We start from the raw sequence: 24,532 nt of genomic DNA on the forward strand, positions 1-24,532 counted from the left end.
CGTTAAAGTGGTTTCAAGGAGAGGTTTGTGCCAATATGAATCATCTACAGAACGAGCGTGTAAGAAGACACACACTCAAATTGCACCTGCTGCACACACTTGTCAACAAATGGCACAATCGACGATAACAAATAAAGTTCACTGGAAAGTTTTTTTTGTTTTTTGTTTTTCTCCTCTGCCAACATGCACTAGGACAAAACGTGCATGGTGGGACACTTTGCTTGGTGGAACAGGTACTGTGTTAAGTGTTTCCAACGCTTTTTGACAATAACATAACAAGAACTATGTTATTAAACACTGGACAGCATGCATCAAGAGCTGTTCATCAGATTGGAATGTGGATGCCTACTGTTGTAACATCACAGGAGGAAACTACAAAGATCTTCCTTCAAGAACTGAACTGGCAATTAAAAATGTGGAACACAACAGCAGAAGTGTTAACAAACATTTCTGTAGCTTTGAACTGGACAGTATGTAATGTACAAATGATGCACGCTCATATACAAAAAGAACGGTTTAAGCGTGTGGTTATTATCGGAAATTTCTATGAATGGAGACCACTATGGAACATTAGTAGTAAAAGTTGGTTACAACTAGAACCGCAGAAGACCTATTGTAATGCTACTATGTGTGAAGGACATTGGACACAATATGATGTTACCAATAGTACTACTGTCTGTCATTATTATATATTGCCCGTAGTGACTGTACAGGGGTATTGGTTTTTGAAACTGGATGGTGATTGGTTTGGCCCACAGACAAACTGCACCTATGACCTGGATCTATGCGAGACTGCTGATAAAGGGATGGTATGCATGCTACAACAAGGACATCCTAACCCATGTTTAACCGGAGACGAGGTGTTATGTGATTGGACTCATGAACTAGCTAGAGACATGCTTTGGCAGATAGGCCTGCATACTCTGTGCGTAGCAACAGTAAAGAGTCATCCTCAACTACCTCAGGTGCCCTACATCTGGAGTTGGAATAACGTGACCTATCAATTAACCAATTTCACTATCTCCCTGGATCGGTTCAAATGCGCATTGAATCAGGAACTACGGAACTAAATTGCTTAGTTGAATCACACAGGTCCAACATTTCCAGCTTAAAGGTGTCCACCCCTCAGTAATGGGCGGTCGTTAAAGCCATAAAGACAGCAGATTGGACCGAAACTGGTCCACTCCTCTGTAACGAGGAGGCGTTAGGGTTGTTATTGGCTTGGCTTAAAAGAACAATGTTTTGATCACCCGAATGAGGGTGAGAGTTAAGGTGATGATTGGTCGGAATTAATCCTATGGCTGTATTGTAAGTTTTTGAGAGTTGGAACCTAAGGCCTCCTCCTCTGTTCAAGGTTGTTTTTTCTCTCTTAATGTAGATGGCTTCCTTCACACCCCTTTCAAACCATCTGTCTTCTTTGTCCAAAATGTGAACATTTTCTACAAATATTGGAGAAACCAAACAACCTCTCCACAGACGTATGGCTCAACACAGGAGAGCTACCTCCTCAGGACAAGACTCTGCTGTCCACCTACACCTAAAGGACAAAGGACACTCTTTTGAGGACCAAAATGTTCACAATGTTAATTCAAATATTTATAAAAATTCAACCGTTGGCCCTAAAATCCTGAAAATATTTACAGGTAATCTGGAATGCATGTTCATGTTTCATTTGGTTTGACGCAGAATTTGTAGAGAAAATATTTTTAGAGCTTATAGTGATTTAGGCAAAAAATTTAATGTGACCTAATTTAGTCAAACAGGTATGGATTTGCACCAGAATAACATCATATTTTAGGCTCTGTTAACTGAAGATGTGTGCCCATTTACAAAAAGATTGAGACATGCATGTTGCACATATAGTGATTTGTTCATTTGACAAACCTTTAAAAATTTAGAGTGACTGACATAAAAAAAAAAGCTTGGATTTGAGTGTACCATATGCTTTAATCTATCCAAGGACTAAATCATGAGATTCTGAGCTCATAAAAACAAACAGCAGATTTTTGGTGATTTTTTTTCATTTGCCGAATAATAGGTGCGAAGCGATTCTGGTCCACTATTTGGCTTCTCAGGAGGGGCAATCAGTGCGGTACCAACACTGTTTATAGTCGAATCAGGGCGTCGTGCGACGGTTGGTGGAATACTTCGAAGCCCTCCTTAATCCCACCTACACATCTTCCATTGCGGAAACAGAGCCTGAGGACTCCGGGTCGGGTTCTCCCATCTCTGGTGCTGAGGTTGCCGAGGTTGTTAAAGGCCGGGGGTAGATGAGATTCGCCCTGAGTAACTTAAGGCTTTGTATGTTGTGGGGCTGTGTTGGTTAACGTGGCTCTGCAGCATTGCGTGGACATCGGGGGCAGTTCCCCTGGATTGGTAGACTGGGGTGGTGGTCCCCCTAATTAAAAAACGGGGACCAGAGGGTGTGTTCCAACTACAGAGGAATCACACTCTTAAGCCTCCCTGGTAAGGTCTATTCTGGGGTTTCGGAAAGGAGGGTCCGTCGGATAGTCGAATCTCTGATAAGTTGGACTCGTTTCCAGTAAGAGTTGGACTCCGCCAAGGTTGCCCTTTGTCATCGATTCTGTTCATAACTTTTATGGACAGAATTTCTAGGCGCAGCCAAGGTGTTGAGGGGATCCTTTTTGGTGGCCTTAGGATTGCGTCTCTGCTATTCGCGGATGACGTGGTCCTATTGGGTTCATCAGGGCGTGATCTCCAGCTCTCGCTGGAGCTGTTCGCAGCCGAGTGCAAAGCGGCCGGGATAAAGATCAGTGCCTCCAAATCCGAGACCATGGTCTTGTACCGGAAAAGGGTAGAGTGCCTCCTCCGGGTTGGGGAGGATGTGCTGCCCCTAGTGGAGGAGTTCAAGTATCTAGGGGTCTTGTTCACGAATGAGGGGAAGATGGAGAGGGAGATTGACAGGCGGATTGGTGAGGCATCTGCTGTGAAGCGGGCGCTGTACCGATCCGTTGTGAAGAGAGAGCTGAGCCAAAAGGCGACGCTCTCGATTTATCGGTCGACCTACGTTCCTACCCTCATCTATGGTCACAAGCTTTGGGTCGTGACCGAAAGAACGAGATCCCGGATACAAGCAGCTGAAATGAGTTTTCTCCGTAGTGTGTCTGGGCTCTCCCTTAGAGATATGGTGAGGAGCTCAGTCATCCGGGGAGGACTCAAAGTAGAGCCGCTACTCCTCTACGCCGAGAGGAGCCAGTTGAGTTGGCTCGGACATCTGGTTAGAATGCCTCCTGGAGGCTTCCCTGGTGCGGTGGTCTGGGCACGTCCCACTGGGAGGAGGCCCAGGGGAAGACCCAGGCCACGCTGGAGGGACTATGTCTCTCGGCTGGCCTGGGAACGCCTTGGGATTCCCTTGGAGGAGCTGGCCCAAGTGGCCGGGGAGAGGGACGTCTGGGCCTCCCTACTGAAGCTGCTACCCCCGCGAGCCGATCCCAGAAAAGCAGAAGAAAACGGACAGACGGACGGACGAATAATAGGTATTTGAACAGACAAAATGGTGGTTTTGATCCAAAATGGCGGACTTCCTGTGGGGTTTGGACCATGGGTCCAAGAGACTTTTTTGTAGGTCCTCATCAGTTACACATGTATATCCAATTTCATAAACCTCAGACAAAGCATGGCTTGGGGCTGATGTTTTGAAATATTCTAGAGGGCGCTGTAGAGCAAGTAGGCCACGCCCACAGGAAATTTCACTGGAAATCATTTTGGGACTGGATCAAGATCAAATTTGTTGATTTTGGTACTGATCAGATGAAAAATGTGGGATCTGGAGCCAAACGTATGGTAATTGCGAGATGCATGACTTCGCCACGCCACCATGGCCAGACGCTGCATCTAAATGTCTTTGTGCTTGAAAGCAAGTGAGACAGACATGTTATCTGTCGTCTGACCCACTTTCATGTGGACTAGGTGAGTGGTGTCTGCATGGGACCTTTCCAAGCTAAAAACAACACTTTCTGACCTCAGGGGTCGTGGCTTTAATGACATCTTGGTGTTATTTTTGACCAAGACATGTCATTTAAATCCCATATTAAACAGGTTTCCAGAATTTCCTTTTTTCACCTCCGGAATATTGCCAAAATTAGAAACATTCTGTCCAGGAGTGATGCTGAATAACTAGTCCATGCATTTATTACTTCAAGGCTGGACTACTGTAATTCTTTATTATTAGGAAGTCCACAAAATGCTGTTCAAAGTCTTCAGCTGATCCAAAATGCTGCAGCAATAGTTCTGATGAAAATCAACAAGAGGGATCATATTTCTCCAATTTTAGCTTCCCTTCATTGGCTTCCTGTTAAATCAAGAATAGAATTTAAAATTCTTCTTCTAACATATAAAGCCCTTAATAATCAAGCTCCATCATATATCAGAGCTCTGATTACCCCGTATGTTCCTAACAGAGCACTTCGCTCTCAGACCGCAGGTCTGCTGGTGGTTCCTAGAGTCTCTAAAAGTAGAATGGGAGGCAGATCCTTTAGCTATTAGGCTCCTCTCCTGTGGAACCAACTCCCAGTTTTGGTCCGTGAGGCTGACACCCTGTCTACTTTTAAGACTAATCTTAAAACTTTCCTTTTTGACAAAGCTTATAACTAGAGTGGCTCATGTTACTCTGAGCTACCTTTATAGTTTTACTGCTATAGGCTTAGGCTACTGAAGGATATCAGGATCTAATTTTCTCACTCTATAGACTTCTACTGTTCTTCAATTATGTGTTGTCATTTCTGCTTTAACTTTCTGTTCTCTCTCTTTTATCTTCATAGTAGGTACACCTGGTCTGGCGTTCTGTTTACTGTGACATCATCCAGAGAAGACGGCTCACCCGCTACTACCATCTAATGTAGAACAGATTACTGGATCAATGTTTGCTTCTGTGCTTTTTTGTTTCTCTTGTTGTGTCTCTGCTCTGTCTTCTGTAACCCCAGTCGGTCGAGGCAGATGACCGTTCATACTGAGCCCGGTTCTGCCGGAGGTTTTCCTTCCCGTTAATGGGGAGTTTTTCTTCCCACTGTTGCTTCATGCTTGCTCAGTATGAGGGATTGCAGCAAAGCCATGTACAATGCAGACGACTCTCCCTGTGGCTCTACTCTTCCCCAGGAGTGAATGCTGCTTGTCGGGACTTTGATGCAATCAACTGGTTTCCTTATATAGGACATTTTTGACCAATCTGTATAATCTGACCCAATCTGTATAATATGATTGAACTTGATTTTGTAAAGTGCCTTGAGATGACATGTTTCATGATTTGGCGCTATATAAATAAAATTGAATTGAATTGAATCATCGTTTGACCACAGAATTTTGTAGGGGACCTGACAGGCATCCATCATGACAGGTTTCAGATTTTCTGGTCTTTCAGTTGGAAGGTTATAAGAGTTTGAATTTATTTTATAAAGGTCAAGTTCATGCGTTGGCCACGCCCCCAAACATTAAAAAAAAATCATGAATTCTATAACTTTTACTCTCACATGCCTCAATGGCAAACAGACCGAATTTGAAGTCACTAGCTCGAAAGCCCTAAGAGGAGTTTGTTAAAGTTTGAGGTGAGTAAAAGTCAAAAAAGTGTGGTGTGTGAGCCTGTGTGGGTGTGGTTTAGGTTTGCTCTCTCTTTAATAGGTGTGGCTCGGGGAGGAGCTGGCTGCACACACCTGTGACCAATCTTCATCAGGAGAAGTATTTAGAGCCTGGGCTCCTGTGTGCTCGCTGCCAGATAGTCACTGCTTAGTTGGTAGATCGGCTGCCATCTTCTCTAATAAAAGCAATCTTTCCTGCCTTTTTGGGATTTTCTACGAGTACCTCACCTGTGCTCTCTGTCTCCAAGTTCCAGCTCCACACCCAGCCACCCACAGCCCAGCCACACCTTCGACTGCCCTCGCCTCCAGCTGCTACCCCCTGTGAGCTTGCCTGCCTCCAGAACTAGCCACTGCTTTTGGAGACGCCTCCACCACCTCACCCTCTCTCTCTACTCCCAATAAACTAATATTTTGTTAATATCCGAAAACTTTCATTGGGGGACAACTTTCTGCCAAGTTTCTGTATATGTTTAGGCCCCCAAAAAGGCCGCTTAAGAGTCGAAATAATAATAATAAAAAAACAGACACACAATAGGCCTTCATAGCGCTTCACTGCTCGGGCCTAATTCCACTTCTTTGTGTTTGTACTTTGCGGCATAAATTGTGAGTCTGACTCAGATTTAGCAGCTGGCACACGAAATAAACAAAGCGAGAACACACGCAGGTAGATGATAAAAGTTTAGTCCGTGTATCCACCTAGGTGGTCTCTGCTTCAGAGACATTTCAGGTTGTGTAGGAGTGACCGATCTGAGTATCTCTTTCTTTCTCTGGCTCCAGGCTGAGCACCTGTAAATCCTCAGGATTCTGTTGTGGATGTTATGCAGGGTTTCCCGCAGCGCTATCTTGGCGAGGCGGCTGCCTCGCCAAACATTCCAAAACAAAAAAAACTAACTCGATATGCTTGCATATTTATTTGACGTTAACACACGGTTTTTTGTTGTTGCTTTCGCGTGTTCCTGCGGGAAACACTGTTATGTGTGTAACTTTATTGCAATGCAATTAAAATTATGTTCAAATTTTATTCCCATAACCTTTATTATGATGATTGTGTTGTTGTAACTGCCACAGATTTAAAAATTTTTTTTTTGGGGGGGGGGGGGGGGGGTTGCATGTCAACCCAGTTGGGACACTGAAATATTAAAGGCATACTATGCAACATTTTTCAGTTAATTAATATGTTCCATACCGTTTTGGATGATTAAATGAGTCATTTCAGGTTGAACAAAGGTTTTCTCGGCCGCCCTGGTGGTCTGTGGGGGAAATACCGCACTTGCAATTGCAGGAGCAGTCGGCCCGCATCCACAGGCTCAGAAGTCTTGTGTGCATCGCGAGAGTCGGTCTTGCTTTACGGCGAGAACTGCTACACGCCCGCAGTGAAAGGTGTGCTCGTTGGTAGCGCAGTGGCGATATTTGTGCAGTTATCATGGCAGAACCAGCGACAAATCAGCGAAAGCCCATGTCGGAGCAGGAAAGAAAGAGGAAAAGGGTTCTGGACAGAGAGAGGAGTCGTAGACGGGTGAACATCGGGCAAGCTTTTTCAGAATGGCGAGAGCTAAAAGAAAAAGAAGGCTGCAAGGCTGACGCGGACCTCGCGTTTCTACTGATGCGATCGTAAGTAACATTGTAGGGTTTCCCTCACGCTACCGCCTCGCCGACATTCCAAAGAAATAATAATAAAAAAATAAAACTAACTCGATATGCGCGCAAAGCTTGTCTCCCCCCGCTCCGCTCAGCCGCTCATCGGCGCGAAGCTTGTCTCCCCCGCTCTGCTCAGTTTGTCCCCCCCCCCCCCTCTGCTCAGCCGCTCAGTGGCGCAAAGTTTGTCTCCCCCCCTGCTCCGCTCATCGGCACAAAGCTTGTCTCCCCCGCTCTGCTCAGTTTGTCCCCCCCCCTCTGCTCATCGGCGCAAATTTTGTCTCCCCCCGCCCCCCCCGCTCTGCTCAGCCACTCAATGGCGCAAAGTTTGTCTCCCCCCCTGCTCCGCTCATCGGCGCAAAGCTTGTCTCCCCCCGCTCTGCTCAGTTTGTCCCCCCGCTCTGCTCAGCCGCTCAGTGGCGCAAAGTTTGTCTACCCCCGCTCTGCTCAGTTTGACCCCCCCCCCCCCCTGCGCTCATCGGCGCAAAGCTTGTCTCCCCCCGCTCCGCTCCGCCGGTCGTCCCAAATTCCTAGGGGAAACACTGCATTGGAATGGTTTCTCTCTCTCTGTGTGCATGTTCATACTTTCACTGTGTTAGTCATTGTTTGTACTGCCGTTTTTTCCACTTTTCGTTGCGTTCGCCTGTCTGCTAAGCTCAAAACAACCGCGCCTGACTTGACGGAGAAACCAGAACAGCTGAGCATCTTTATGACAGTGCACTTTTACTTTCGCCCTCTGGGGGGAGCCTCACTGGAAAATCAACCCCGGTTGCATAGTATACCTTTAAAATATTTTAGATCGCCATAATTGCCATAATCTTCATAGAATTGCATTTTGAAAATAAACAAACTAAAATAAAATACATTTTAATCAAATACTCAGTTATTTTCAAAAGATGAGCCGCATGCGGCTCCAGAGCCGCGGGTTGCCGACCCTTGTTCAAGGGGATGTTGTGAGAAAGAACGTCTGTCATTTGGAAATTGACACATATAAAACACAGACGGTCCCAATATTATCATATTCATTTGGGAAAAATATATACCTCCTTCACCAAACATTAGCAGGTTAAAGTTTTTCAAACACTTAACAAGAAAACATTCCTAGTGTCAGTTGATTGTCTATGACAAATATTGACATCTCATTTAGCAAACAGAACAAAAAGAGTAAAAATGTATGTGTTTATTATTAATCAGATTAATATCAAAACAATAACTGATCTATATTGTGGATATTAATAACTGTGAGTGATGAAAACATTTCAATTTTGCAAATCTATGACAAAACAATCTATGTAATGTTTTATGGATTTGCTCTAATAAAATTACACATATGAAACTAATAATGAAGTGTCATCATAAAATGACACATTAATCTAATTAACAAATTTATAAATCTGCTTTTCAAAACTTTTACAGAACTTATTCTCCTATTACAAGTTTATTTGTCAACATTTTATTCTCTGTCCTACATATCATTTTCTCATTGGGATTTGAAAAAAAAGTTCACCAAAGTGGTAGGATGTTTCCTGAACTAAAATAAAATCATAATTCCATTAGTTCAAAATACCCTATTGCTAACATATTAATAAACAAATAAAGGTAATGTGACGAACGAACAAAAAACAAGTAATGTTGTTTGTGTGATTACAATTGCAATGATGGATGACTCATGTCTAAGATAGACTGGCGACCTGTCCAGGGTGTACCCCGCCTTTTGTTCATTGACAGCTGGAGATAGGCACCAGGACCCCTCGGGACCCCACAAGGGATAGGCGTGTTAGAAAATGTATGGATGGATGGATTATTGGAACTATTGGAAACTGACTTCTTTTACAGTAGAAATTAACATTTAAAGCTGAATTTAAATGACTTGTGTAAGGTAAAATCTGATTCATTTCCAGAACAGATTAAATCCTGTTAGGGTGGCTAGTGCAATCCTAGCAGTCAACAAGCAGAAGCTAGAGTACTTGTGGGCCAGATCCCCATTCATTTACCGTGACAACAGACAAATGACAACCACATCACACCCAGACACATTGGGAAATTTAGAGACACCAATTAAAGGTGCATTGGCACGTTATGTGACTTTTCAAACTTAATACAACAGTAGCTCACTGGTTGCATTCAAAGTTTTTGTCATAAATTGTGCTGTCTTGCTGGCGTATTATTTGTTATTTCTGTTTTTTATGCTTTGTTTTTGCTTAATTTGTCAGTAAATAAAGCCCTTCTGTGTATATTTACCATAACAACACCACGTGACCAGAGGTACGGCACTACACGTGCACACTTGGTCAACAAGCTGAAGCAATGGAGGCAAGCCAGTGTGGAACTCCCAGTGGAGATCCAGAAAAAAAAAGAAGAAAAGTCCAAGATGAAGTGTAAAAAAACACAAAAAAAGTTTGATTCCAAGAGTGATAAGATGCTAATAGCGCTGGGAATACAGTATGAACGTTGGTGTTCACTAAAGCAGAAGTTAAAGCTGAGAAAGTATGGAGATGTTGCTGCAAAGTTGATGGATACGTGACTATCCTAGCTAACAGTGCTACTGGTGTTAGCAATGCTTTTAAGATCTATTATGACAGGATTAGTTTTACCTAAGGACCACATGCTTTTTGTAATAATTACAGTGATTGTGTTGTTAATCCTGTGCGATCCAGCCACTGACCTCTATTGATTCAATGGATTGCTGATTGGCCCGAAAAACTGAAGTCACTGGCTGCCATCTTGCTACTCCCTACTCTCACAGAACCCCATAGCATTTGGCTGTAAATGTCTATGGCAACAACAAGCAGTTTTCTGGCTGTGTGAAAACGTATCACAGGTCATTCTACAGTCAGTGGATGTACTAACACTATCAACTACTAGGAAATGATGTGCTGAAATATTTTGCACGTTATATATATATATATATATATATTTTGTTATTTATATACTTCTAAATGTTATTTATGTATATAATATAAATAACATGCAGAATATTTCAGCACATGACTTTCTCAGTACATGATAGTTTTAGTACATAACATAAAAGTATATGGCATTTGACATTTTAAAAGTCTTAAGCCTCCCTTGAACATGAGAAAATCATCATTGTTCGATGCTGTAGGCCACGTATTCCCTAGTTACTGGGGGAAAATAGGGAGTACCAATATGGCGGCTGGTGGCTTCACAGCAACATGTATTATAGACGGCCAATGCGCAATCCAGTGAATAAATAGTGAATAAGTGAATAAATCAGTGGATCCAGCCATGTCAGTAATTTAAAATTTAAAAATTCCCCTGCAAATTACCTACTATATTTAGCTGCACTCCAGGTTCCTGTGATAATACTACTTCTCAATGTGAATAGGTATCCCTGTGATTTTTACAGAAATGGGGTGATATGTTATGTGGTTAGGTGTTTTTTTTTTTCTTCCTGAAAGAATGGCTAATAATGGAGGCTGAATTAGTGTGTTTAGAAAACCTTTTGGCCCATAACGTGTGGCGTAAAAAAAGGGTATCAGGATGGAGGCCTGGTGTATATAGCCTTATTTTATCATGCTCAACTGGTTTTTGGTCTTTTTTGTATAGGCATATAATGTGCCTATGCACCTTTAACCTAATACTCTAATTCTAACTATCAGAGAAAATCTGTAGACCAGGAAAAGACCCACCATTCATGAGGGAAAATAAACTGACTTTGAGGTGACAGTGCAGCCTTAAGCAAAAAAAAAAAAAAAAAAAAAAAAAAAAAAAAAAAAAAAAAAAAAAAAAAAAAAACTAAAACCCCGCATTCAATAGCTCATTGTTTTAGCAACATAGCTACATACAATCATTTCATTATCACACAAACAGGGAACCAGTGTCATATAAAAGACTGAATATAGCTATATTTCTTAAAAAAAAACATCTGGCAATCAGACAAAGTACACTTTATTTACAAACATGACAAAACCTAGATTAGGTGACACACTTAAGATGTGAAAACTAGTTGACATTAATCAAGGAAGTCTTATTCTGTGTAAAAAACCTATGAATCTACTTCAATGTATAGTCCACTTTGTTGATTGGCTCAAAGCATTAGTTGATTTTTCTCAAGAGACACCACATCATTCAGGGCATCAACAGCTTTTATATTACGAATACGTTGAAAGATTTTGGCTCACATAAAATTTAACCAAAACAAATTTAAACACTAAGAAAACACAAATGGCTGCTTATTGCTCTCCATTGTTCCTTTCTATAATCCATATTTTCACTTTTTAGCTGGTGAGCAAAGCCAAGGTGAATAAAAAGCCAAAAAGGTTGTGGTAAGATGTTTGTCCCCTGTCACCGTCCAATCACTAAGCAGCAACAGTATTCACGGTGTGTTGCTGCATATGTCGCTGTGCATGTTTTCTTCTCTGACAGAAGACATACAAAGCTGTGAGAGGAACGCAGCTCACTGAAGATGCCAAGAGAAGTCCGATGAATGCCTGACCAAAGAGAGGATACTCTATCTGCTCTGATTTCCCCTACAGACACAAGAAAAGCAGTTAATCCCTAGCTGTTTTCACACGTTAAAACTCAGATCACTAAAATCTAAACAGCTTCAGTTTGCAGACATGAAAATGCATTCTTTCATCCAGACACATTTTCCTTAAACATTGTTAGATTTTCCTTTTGAAATGCATTTGTGATGATAATGTTCATTCATGAAATTATTCTGGGTTTTATTAAATTAAAGAAGATGAAGCAGAGTGCAATGGAATTGATTTCAGACTTAACCATTTTACAACTTTAAACGAAAGCTTGATGTGAAAAGCATCTATGTTTAAAAAACAAAGGTCACCCTGAGGTGATGCGTTTTGTGATGGAGTCTGATTTTCAACTTTAATTTAATTATAAATGGTTCTGCAGTTAATGGTAAATGAAAAAATAACACTTGTGAATCATGCTGGATTATTTTTAAAATGTAAATGTTAAATGGATTTCTCTGGTGGTCCTTTAAAAACACGAGTCTAAGCCACCTGTCCATGCAGCTAGTCCATTGGCATCCATTAAAAATGTCAACATTTCTTTGGGCAAAATCCTAAACCCCATCCTGCCCCTCATAAGGTAATTGGTATGTGAGTAAGTGAGTAAGATAAGGTAGAAAATAGACAATAAATGAGGGCAGACAGACAGTCAAGTATCGACTGTCGAAGTTCAGGAACCATTGCAGTGAAGACTAAAGAACCCAAAAGAAAATTCACACCTGAGGCATATTGAATAGTCAGACAAACTCACCAGATCTTTGTTCCATGCTTGGTAGGTAGGTGTTCCTCCTTGGATGTAGTTAATGATATAGAACAAGAAGAGGCCAATAAGAAGAAGGGGACTAACTCCTGCCCACATGATTTTCCAGTACCAGTTAGGACGATGACCAAGCATGTCTTCTATATCTCTTTCAAACCTAAAATAAGGACAGTATGGATTCAAATCAGTTACAATTTAGCAGACACTCTTTCTCCAATTTAGAGGTCCTGACCCAAACAGAGACACAATTTTAGTGCTCCTGTAAGTGCACTGGTCAATTTTTACTGAGGAGCATCAATGTGCTGTAGCACATTGATGCTCCTCAGTAAAAATTGATGTATCAGGAGCTTCATCAACCTCTCAGAGAAACCCCATTTAGTCTGTTGCTTTCATGTGATGCTCCTCATTAAGACATTCTTAGTTCATATACTGAGAGATAGAGCCAAAAGACACTAGAGGTTTGTTTGCAGAATTGTGTCTCAAAGACAGGTACAATGCTTGCCACTTGAGATATTAGGTTACATTTAGGCAGAGGTGAGTGATGGACATTTTAAAATATATTCTTGGAAGGAATCTCAAGTTTATTGTCATTAAAGCATCAGATACAGGCATTCAGGAGATTCATGGAACAACACCGATCTTATGAATACCAATTTTAAACTAATTTAAGAACCGGTTGGATGCCTAAAGGGAACAGGGTGCTCATATGACATTTGAAAGCTGACAGATTAATGGAGGGGAATATATTTAGCTGTAGCTAATACAGGAGAAAAATAGCAGTATACAGAAAAAAACAGACAATCTTATACAAAAATATACAAACCTTTTGATTCCATAAATGTAGCTGACAGTTATGACCTCAATAAGAACAATGAACAACAGGGAGAAAGTGGCACCATAGTCATTGAACATGGTAAACCAGTAGTTTCCTGAAGTTGTTGTGAAGCCAAGGCCAAGCAGGAGGCATATGAAGCACACAATACCTGGAAAAAAAGGCATCTGTTACTATCTAATGTTCATAATAACCACTGCCAACATTTACTGCATCACATGGCTTTTTTAAAATCTAACGTGAATCATTCAACCAAAATAAAACACAGTCAGCATTTCAGCTCCTTACAAATTACTTATGTGCCCATGTCGCACACAAAGTTTATCATTTACTGATACTTCTGACCTTAACTTACAGGCAGAGTTGAGAATGAACACATTCAAGTGATAGTGTCAATGAGCTCCTGTAACTTTTTGCCTAGTTTTTGGGACAACTAAAATCAAGTGATCCAACTGATCTAAATGCTCACAAATGAAGGTACAAGAACAAGCCAACAAGAGGATTTTAAAATTAGTTATGTGGTGTACTGGGAGAGAGAAAAGAATTGTTGAGATTTCCTTGTGTCTGCCAGTATCAGTTCAAAGATGGGTTCAACTATTTTGAACAATCTGAAGATGCCTGACTGACAAACAGAAATGTATCTTTCTACTTAATTCAACAATGAATACAACACAGTATTAGGGTCATAGTAAAAAAAAGTGGCCACAGTAGAATACATTTCCGCCCAAACTTAGTGTTTTAATTAATTTCACAAATTTATATTTATAGACGAACTTCGTATATTCTCTGATTTAAAAGAGTAATACATTTTCAAGAAACAAAGGATAATTTGTATAATACGCGGGTATAGACGATAGATGGCTAGATAAAGTCAGGCATTTGCAATACAAAGTGCCTGAAGGCCTGTATAGTTTAAGTAGCAAATTTATGAAATGTAAGTGGTAAATCTGGGCTTTTTTCCTTTATCAGGATAACATTTCCTGGGTGCAGACTCACACTTACCTAGATGTGCATCACCTAAATGTACCACTTTAATCTTAAAGGATTTATGGCACGTTTTGCTGCTACTGGTCAGTGGCCAAATACATTTATTTTATTTGATCTTCACTGTCCATAATACTGTCATAAATTAAGAAAGTATACCTAAACTTTTAGACAATAAATTTATTTAACTAGTGTCCTTAACAATTGGCCAGTTGACAGTACCACTGTGTGCTGACAATCCCCAAACAGCAATTAGGCCTAGTCGAATGCTAAAGCCTAACATTGTTTCAGGTGAGAAATTAACTTTAGTGTAGAGCAAAGTTATCACTGTTGACAAACACTGACATAAAGCTTTGGTTTGATCCACGTTTCTTTCTCTATTGTCACAATAACTTAATAAGAAAACTTAATGTTCTCAAATAGCAGAGTTTGGTGACAGATACAAGTCGTCATACTTTGTTGTAGGACTGCTTTTTTTGTTAGCAAAATGTATAATTTCTGTGTATTTTTAGTGCTCAGGTTGTAGTTTGGTACAGGTGTGTGCAGAACCAAAAGGCCCATAAAGCAAATCTTTGGTATAATTACACATACTATTACAGCCCTAACATTATTTAAGATCTCAACTTCATTCAAAATATTACTGGAGTTGATTTTCCAACTTTCCTGGATATTTTTCATTATCTCTGAACATAAGATTATTTGTTGAGAGAAGCCTAAAATGTAACTTCCTTTGAATCCAAGGTTGAACATATATAAAGCCTTTTCTGAAAAGTCAACAAGGCAGCTGAACTTATTTCATTAACAACCTCATCTTGTGAAAACAGCACTGCTATTGCAATTTTTCCAACAAAAATAATAGAGGCCATTTTGTCCAAGGACAAACTTACACTTCTTCTTACCATTAAACACCTCGGTGCTTATGCAGGACAGAACTTTGAAGTCTCGTAGCGGGGTGATAATGGCTGTGATGTTTCCCAGCATGCTGCCCATTCCCAACATCAGAAGCATGATGAAGTACAGCACTGACCACAGTTGAGACAATGGCATGTTCTTTATGGCCTCACTGTACACTATGAAGGCCAGACCTGTCCCCTCTACAGCCTAAAATAGACAGAATACAGATATCATAGATGGATGAGAAACTCCAAAGGCCTCTGCTCCAGCTTATTTAGTCTGTGTGTAAAAATAGGGATAATTGTTTTTAAACTTTTATCAAAGCAATCATGTTGTCCAGTGTCCTATTAACCAAAATGAAACAAAGTTATACTCATGTGCCATATATCAGTAGAAAAACAAATTGATTCCCACATATCTACAGATGTAATATATTGATGTGTTTAAAAAAATAATAGTTAACCCTTCTTAGAACAAAGCACCTTGTCACCTTGTGAGGATGTAGATTCATGTTTTGTTTTGACATTAGAGAGAAATGTATGCACCTAAAATCAAATTAAATTTAGTGTAAATGTTCAACTACTACTTGTCAGGATCCCCGAACCGTGGGCCTAATTAGTTGATCAAACTTACCTGTTGATGTCAATACCAAGCTGTATTTAAGTTCCGTCTGTTTGTTTACCCGTTGTCGGGTCGCCCTGTTTGAAGCCTGTTCCCGAGCCGGTCATGATTGCTGTTGAGAACCTGTTTCCGAGCCTGTGTTGTATTGTATCCTGTTTTCCTTGTGCATTCCGTAAGTTACCTTTAGTAAAGTCACATTTTCACCATGCGCTTCCCGCTGCTCAACGCAGCCTAACTGTGCCCACGCCGGCTCCGAGACACCGGACTGTGCCCACGCTGGCTCCGAGGCGCCCCACTGTGCCTACAACGGTCCCCACGCCTCCTCCTCCCCTTGAGCTGCAGCCTCCCGAGGTCTCTGATCTCCAGGCAGGCATGCCTTGTGCTGCAGCACCTCAGAGGAGTGGGTTGGCTCAGGTGGTCGAGGCTCCCAGCGTACTTCAGCGTGCCTCAGAGGAGGCTCCCAGCATTCTCCAGCGTGACTCGGAGGAGGCTTCCAGCGACCTCCGCCGTGCCTCAGAGGAGGCTTTCAGCGACCTCCAAGGTTCCACTGCTGGCCTCCAAGGTTCCGTCGCTGGCCTCCGGCGGACCTGGTCCGTTCTGGGCTATGCCCAGGTCGTCCGCCCGGACTTTGTTTGGACTCTTTCCCTCCTTTTGAGACCCCTCCCCCCGCCCTGGCTGGGTTGTTTTTTGTTTTGTTGTTTGGGGGGGGGGGGAGGGGGTAATGTCAGGATCCGCAAACTGTGGACCTAATTAGTTGATCTGACTTACCTTCTGCATTCCATAAGTTACCTTTAGTAAAGTCACATTTTTGCCATGTGCCTGCCTCTGCCTCGTTGCCACTTTGGTCCTCGCCAACAAATCATGACACTACTACCATTAAAATCAAATATGTAAAAGGAATGCCAGAGAAAATAATTCTATTGTTTCAATTGTGGTTCCAAAAGTACGTAAAACTTCAATTACAAACCATATAACAAGGTAGGCTTTAGGAGCATCAGTCAAAAATGAATTCATTAGACCAAACATCTTTTAACCTGTTTACTATTTACTGAAAGCAAATGTTATATGGCAAAGGTAACTAAAATGTGCATAATTTGATCAAATAACCAAGTCTCAGACAGTCACATGTAACAGTAGAGGAAGTTTCTATCGTCTAAATAAAATATATTGTTGAGAGCATTAACTACCAGAATAACCCATTAGAAAAGTAAAAAGAAGCCTGTGAATAGTGTGGGACATTTATTGGCAATGACTTGAATTTTCCTAGCAACTGTTTGGAGTACAGCTATTGTATATTCACAGTGAAGACGTTTGTAAAACACAGGCTACATTCATCAAACACCATCAAGTTAAAAATTATGCAAACTGTCTGTTTAAACATTATTTAATGTTTAAACAAAAAGTAATAAATGTCACTCAATACAGAGTCATAGAATCACAAATAATTCAAACTGCCCTACAATTATACGCTAACCTGTCGTTAGGCCACTTACAAGAAAATAGTTTTGATAGGGACATTTTATACTTCACAATAACTCAACTACAGACCTTTTAGCAAGTCCTCATGCTTGTCAGGTATGCGTTTTTTGTTCTGTTTTGGGTAGTGGTGTGGTGCAGTATTACCTTCTCTCCAGCAGGGCGAAACAGGTGGATGGTGGCACAGGTCCTCCTGATGTTCTCTAATCAAGCAGCACGTTTAAGGAGGCAGAAGCCAGAAGAAAGGCGTCAGCGCATTAGCTCTCCCAAGTTATACCTGACCATCTCGTACTTGTGTTCTCCTTGCCGTTTGCCGTCTGCTCACTCCTTGTCTTTGCTTCCAGTACCCGGCCAGTCAGCTCCAGAATTGTTCCTGGATCTCCTGGTTGATTGTGGCGTCCTGAGCGTCACCTTTTATAAGTTACCATGCCTTTCTGTGGATCTGTTGCTGTCACCTATCCAGGATCAGATTATGCAGATCCTAACTAATCTCACCGAGCAGGTTCAGGATATTCTAGTTCAGATACTGAGTTCTTTTCCCATCCCTCTGGTTGCCATTGTTTCCCCTACCACTGCCGCGTCTGCACCTTCTGTTGGACTGGAGTCTGTTTTCCCGACTCCAGAGACCTTTTCCGGTGAGTTAGATCATTGCCAGGGTTCTCCTACAATGCTCTTTGGTATTTTTCAGATGACGCTAGCAAAATTTCTTTCATAATAAAACATTTGAGAGGCAAAGCTTTGTTATTGGCAGAATCAATTATATTCTATTAATGAAGCTATGATAGATCTGTATTCTTATCCACAGTTTCTTGAGTTATTTAAGAAGAGTTTCGCTCCCAGGATCAGTGACCAAGAAATGTCTATTAATCTGTGGTCGCTCAACTGAACTCCACCACTTTACCAGTGGAGTTCAGAGCCCTTGCCACAGCATTCGGCTAGGATATGTTGGCTTTAAAGGGGGGTATTTACACATTCTCTAGCCAAAAAGGATGAACCTAAAACTCTGGATGACCTGATTGATTTAGCTATTCGGATTGACAATTGCCTCCTAGAGAGGCAGAGGGAGCGTAGATCTGTTAAATCTGTTTTCTGTACCTTTAACATTCCACAAGGAGAGGATCCTAGACAGGGTTCTTCCTAGAAAACCATGTCCAAAGACGAACCGACATGCATTTCAGCTCTGTCCTTATTGAGGTTCTTTAGGTCACTATAGGCTTGAATGTCCTGTGAGGCCAAAAGGAGAAAGCCTAGCAGTTGTTTAGGGGGTCCTGGTGGGCACAGTACGTAACAATGAAGTACCCCGATTCTTGCTCAACACCACCCTAGTTAGTGGCAACTAGCAACCTTCTATCATGGCCCTTACTGACTCTGGTTCCGAGCAGAACCTCATTAGTCCTGCGTTGGTGTCCAAGCTTAATCTTGATATCGTGGTTCTTCCTTCGCCCATTAAAGTAGCCGCACTGAACCCGTACATCTGATCACTTCTGGTAACCACCATGAGGAAACCATATATTTTGTGTATGCTACTCGAAAGTCTAGTGTTAGCCTGGGGTACCCCTGGTTAGCCACTTACAACCCTCACATCATTTGGAGGGATTCTCACATAGAAGCTTGGAGTATGTTTTGTCTTGACACCTGTCTCCAATCCGCAGCTACTCCCAGTTCCTCCTTCCATGCGTTAGTGCCGGTCTTTCCAAGGTTCGATCTAAGTATCATGACCTTCAGAGGGTCTTTAGTAAGGACCTTGCTCTTTCACTTCCTCCACTCCGCTCTTACAATTGCACCATCGACCTCCTCCCTGGTGCTCCGTTACCCTCGGGTTGTTTATTCTTCATTTCAGGAGCAGAACGTGAGTCCTTGGTTAGCAACATTAATGGTTCTCTCAAGGCAAGCATTCTTCTCAACGACCTTCTTCACAACTTTGGATTTTGTTATGTTGATGACATTCTCATATTTTCTAAAAACCTTAATGAGTATCAACAGCATGCAAGGTTGGTTTTGCAGAGGCTGCTGGTGAGCTGCCTGTTTGTCAAACCGGAGAAGTGTGAGTTTCATGTAGCATCTACTATCTTTCTTTTATACGCCAGAATTGAAATATCAAGACAACTTAACCATCATCTGATTTCTATAAATAGCTTTAAAGCTACAAATATCTGCTTGAGAAAAAAATTGATTACCTTTTACTATTTTTTTATTTTGATGTTCTATTAAAGTTTTTGGTTTTGAGTGTTTCCTAACTGAAAAAGAGTAAAAGCTAGACTTCCATTGAATGTGTAATTAATTTGCTTTGATTGCGTGCTACTATACTAAATAATTATTTTTGTTCTTTGACAATGTATTTTGGGAAGAACTGATTAGTTATATAACTTGTTTAGCTTCTTTATATAACTTGTTTTAATCTGTGCACTTATATTATGGGAAGAACTGGTAACAACATGTGTTATTTTGTTATAACTTGTTTTAACTTGTGGTGGGAACTTAAGACAATGTGTTGTGGGAAAGACCGATTCAATCTCTGTATTCCTTATTTTGCTTATATTTGCTGTATTCTGAGTTCGCAATGTTATTTTGCTTCACACACTGCTGAGATGCTGGGAACAGTTTCTGTTTTGGAAACATGTTACGGGACGAACAGATCAGCTGGGAGAGAGAACTGGCCACTCTCACTTCCATCTGATACTTTGTTTATTAGTATAAAAAGGAGGGAACCGCCCTCAATCGGTGAGTCTGCCATGGGTTTATGGATGCCTGGCCGCGTGTATGTTTCTCTAAACCTGGACTGAGGGCTCCCAGTTCCGTGTCAATGGTAAGAGCTGATTCTGGGAATCTGTTGAACATCACGCCTGTTTGAAAGCTAATTATTCTATATAGTGTTTGAGAAGTGCTTGCCGTTTTGCTGCATTCTGTGGGGAATAATAAATATGGACACTGTTATTCTAGGAGAAGCAGTGTTTGAGTTTTTATTTGTGTGTCGCCGATCTCTCGCAAACCTAAGATCAGTTTCATAAGATTTCATAAAACATGTGCTCATTCTTAAATGGTGAAGAAAGTGGGGTTATTTTGGATATTTCTTTCTTATACAAAACAATTTGTTTGAAATGTTGGCATTTATAAGCAGACATTTCAGCCTTTACTATGTGAATGTGTTTGTTTTGGCATTAAATAATTTATACAAGTTGTTGTACATATTGACTACAGACAGCCTTTATTCACAGTCCAAAGTAAATAAATAAGGAAAAGGTACATACTGTGCTTAGCTCACTCTCAAGGTTGCAATCTTCCAGTTTACCGTTTAGTTCAGCAAACTGCTCTGGATGTGTTGTGTTCAGCTCCACAATCCTTTCAAAGACATTGTCAATCGTGATGCTGTCTTCAGACAGACTGAAAGTGTTAAGCAGAAGTATTCGTGTCCTGAGAAAGGGGAAAAGGGGATGTTTATAAAATCACAGACTAGACGGCAACCTACAGTTACAACATTAAACAATATTTGCCAGTCAACTACAGCAGTACTCAAAATTAAGTTCATGTTAGCTCACCACATACATTTCTTTTAATTGTCTTGTCAAAAATCAAATTATGGTAACACATAATGAAAAGGAATATACTTAATTATTGATTATAATTGCTCAGAGGTTCTCAGACGACTCTGTCATAGTTGGCCTAATCACTGGTGAAGAGGCTTTGGACGAGTCCCTCAAGGACGAACTAACCCGCCTTGAGGAACCTGCCTCGCTCAACGAGCTTATCTCCCTAGCTATCCGGCTAGATAATCGGTGGAGGAGTCGGGGCAGCAGCGGGGCTGAGCGACCTTCTCCCTGCCAGCCCGCTCCCCTACCGCCAGAGCGCATGGCTCTCTGACCCATTGCTACCCCTCCTTCTCCTCGAGAACCCACGCAGGTGGGTCGGGTTTGTCTCACCCCAGAGAAGAGGCAGCACTCTCTCTCTCTCTGCCCTCGTTGATTCAGGTTGTGATTTTAATCTAATCGATCACTCTTTCGTGCTCCTAGCAAACATCGAAACAGTCCCGTTGTCCATAGATGGGGCCCTGGACGGGGGCAGTCTACCCCAAACTACTCACCGCACCAAGCCCCTGGAGGTTGTCATTGCCGGGAACCACAGGGAACGCACCTCCTCTCTTGTTTTCTTCATTAAACACCCTCCCCTCGTTTTAGGCTACCCCTGGTTGCAGCAGCACAACCCGCACATCAACTGGGTCGAACGACGGGTCGAATCCTGGTCACCGACCTGTCAGTCAAGCTGTATGCAATCCGCCGTACCAACCGGCCCGCCATCCGAGCGACCCACCCCTGACGTCAACCCTGAAAATTTAAGTTTGGTTCTTGACCAATATCATAATCTACAGCTCGTGTTTAGCAAGGCCAAGACCGAGTCATTACTGCCCCATCGTCCGTAAGACTGCGCGATCGACCTCCTACTCGGCGCTCTGCTGCCTACCAGCCGCCTGTGCAACATCTCTCAGGCAAAACATCAGGCCCTGGAGAAATACATTATGGAATCCCTCGCTGCGGGCCTAATCCGTCCTTCCTCCTCCCCATTGGGAACTGGCTTCTTTTTTGTGGGGAAGAAAGACGACTCCCTCCGTCCGTGCATAGACTACCGCGGGCTTGAGCCAGTTCAGTCTGCCACCGTTTTTAACCAAACTCGACCTCCGCAATGCTTATCACCTAGTGCGGATAAGATGGGAAGACGAGTGGAAAACGGCATTTAAAACTCCGCTGGGCCACCTTGAATACCGGGTCATGCCGTTTGGCCTGTGCAACGCCCCTTCGGTCTTCCAGGCTTTAGTAAATGACGTCCTCCGAGACTTTCTGAACCTCTTCGTCTTTGTATACCTGGATGACATCCTAATATACTCCGAGAACCTCACCAAGCATCAACGACACGACTGGTTCTCCAACGCCTCCTGGAGAACCGTTTGTTTGTGAAAGTGGAGAAATGTGAGTTTCACAAGCCCTCCGTAACCTTCCTCGGCTTGATTCTGGAAGGTGTGTGGGTCCAATAAGACCTGGAGAAGATCAAGGCAGTCCTCGACTGGCAGGTGCTGGAGACACGAATGCAGCTTCAACGTTTTCTGGGCTTTGCCAACTTTTACCGCCGCTTTATCAGGGGGTACAGCCAGATCGCCGCTCCACTACACGCGCTCACTTCTCACAAAGAGCCTGCTCCCATCTTACCGCACACCTGCACCTTTGGTGCCCTACACTGGGAAATCGAGGAACCAATCTCCCGGGCACAGCTCTCAGACCCTGACCCTGACCGCCCACCTGGGTGCCAACAGGACCCTCTCCCTCATCTCCTGGTGTTTGTGACTAGAATAAGGCCTCTAATAAACCTCCCTGGGACCTCTACAGCCTCTCCCTATTGCCATACAACTTTGGTCCCACATAGCCTTGGACTTTGTTACTGGCCTCCCCTAATCTCAGGGCATGACAACCATCCTCACAATAATAGACTGTTTCTCCAAAGCCTTTCACCTAGTCACCCTCCGCAAATTCCCCTCAGCCCTCCAGACTGCCCAGCTCCGTTTTTCTGCCTACAAGGCATACCACAGGAGATTCTGTCTCACCGTGGTCCCCAATTCACCTCCCAGGTATGTACAGAGTTTACCTCTGCTCTCTGGGCCAGGTACACTCTCACCTCTGGTTACCACCCGCAGACAAACGGTCAGACAGAACAGCTGAACCAGGAGCTGGAGTCCTCCCTCCGATGCCTAACCTCCTCCAATCTGTCTGATTGGAACAAGTTCCTCCCATTTGTGGAGTACGCCCACAATTGCCACACCTCCACCGCCACCAGCGTTTCCCCTCTTGAAGCATCCTTAGGTTATCAGCCCCCTCTTTTCCCCACAGATGAGAAACAAATCTCAGTTTCCCACCGTAAGACACATCCGCCGCTGCCAGCAGTTCTGGTCTCAGACCATCCAGGCCCTCCACCGAACTGCTGAGCAGAATCGCTGATTAGCTGACCGGAGGAAAACTCCTGTCCCCCATTACCACCATGGTCAGCGAATCTGGCTCTCCACGCAGAACGCCCCCTCCAGATCCTCCTTTAAAAACAATTGGTTCCCCATTACACCTGTCCCTACGAAATTCAATCAATCATCTGTCCCACAGCCATCCATCTCCCTCCACACCCCTGAGTTCACCCCACATTCCACGTCTCCCAAATTAAACTCCACTCCTCCGGATAGGTTCCCGTGCTCAGTGGTAAGCCACCGAGTGTTCTCCCCTTAGTCTCTCTCTCGTCGGCAGATCAAACGAGTCCCCGGTCCCGCATCATCCCTTGGCGTGGCTTACCCCCTCGGGATTGCACATTTCTCCTCTGTTTGTGTTTGCAAATAAACGCCATTCTCTGCCTCCCAAATGAAATCTGCATATGGGCAAAATACCCGAAGAACCATGACACCTATCCCCTTTTCTCCACAAAGCCCAGATGTTCCCTTTCTGGAATTTATACACAACATGAAAAAGGTTTTTAAGATTGGTCTACAGCTGACATCCTCTCCACATTCTGACAACCTTTGCTCTGTCACTAAACCAGCATCTTCCAAAGGCTGCAGAGCCCCAGATCCTCCTCATCTATGTATTAAAGAACATGCCTGTGCTCAGGACCTTCAGATAACTTATCTGTGATACACACCGGGCCCTAGCAACAACCTTATCAGACATGACAGTTTCCAGCTTCAGCTTGGGCCTTCTGTCAGAGATTATGGAACATCTTTGATGATACGTGGTGGGGCACGTTGGCGGCCAGCCGGGCTCAGCCCGAAGAGGTGACCTGGGTCCCCTCTTTGTGCACCGACAACCTGGGCAAGGGCAACCCTTGAACACGCTGGTGGACACCGGCGGTGAGGGAAGCCGTCAAGCTGAAGAAGGAGTCCTGCCGGGCTTTATTGGCCTGTGGGACTCCAGAGGCAGCTAATGTGTACCGGCAGTCAAAGCGGCAGGCGGCTCGGCTGGTCGCTGAGGCAAAAACTCGGGTGTGGGAAGAGTTCGGAGAGGCCATGGAGAAAGACTTCCGTACGGCTTTGAAGCGATTCTGGTCCACTATCAGGCATCTAAGTAGGGGGAAGCAGTGCAGTACCAACACTGTTTATAGTGGGGATGGTGTGCTGCTGACCTTGACTCGGGACGCCGTGTGTCGGTGGGCGGAATACTTCGAAGACCTCCTTAATCCCACCAACAAGTCTTCCATTGCGGTAGCAGAGCCTGAGGACTCTGGG

General features: G+C 43.1%; 1 protein-coding gene across 4 annotated transcripts in view; it reads right to left on the reverse strand.

The window, feature by feature from the left end:
* Positions 1-10,995: 10,995 nt before the first annotated feature.
* Positions 10,996-24,532, reverse strand: part of LOC105920845 (sodium- and chloride-dependent transporter XTRP3) — a 95,404-nt gene continuing 81,867 nt past the window's right edge. For 3 of the 4 annotated variants that reach the window (XM_021312875.2, XM_036133355.1, XM_036133356.1), the window contains 5 exons: positions 20,538-20,700; positions 15,186-15,399; positions 13,306-13,465; positions 12,474-12,639; positions 10,996-11,719 (listed from right to left, as the gene is read on the reverse strand). In XM_021312875.2, the coding sequence (XP_021168550.1) occupies positions 11,549-11,719; positions 12,474-12,639; positions 13,306-13,465; positions 15,186-15,399; positions 20,538-20,700 (874 nt within the window). In that variant the 3' untranslated portion in view covers positions 10,996-11,548. The remainder of the gene's footprint in view (positions 11,720-12,473; positions 12,640-13,305; positions 13,466-15,185; positions 15,400-20,537; positions 20,701-24,532) is intronic. The other variant, XM_012856486.3, reaches the window with a different exon arrangement.

This window comes from Fundulus heteroclitus, unplaced genomic scaffold, assembly GCF_011125445.2.
Source record: "Fundulus heteroclitus isolate FHET01 unplaced genomic scaffold, MU-UCD_Fhet_4.1 scaffold_61, whole genome shotgun sequence".
Taxonomy (NCBI): domain Eukaryota; kingdom Metazoa; phylum Chordata; class Actinopteri; order Cyprinodontiformes; family Fundulidae; genus Fundulus; species Fundulus heteroclitus.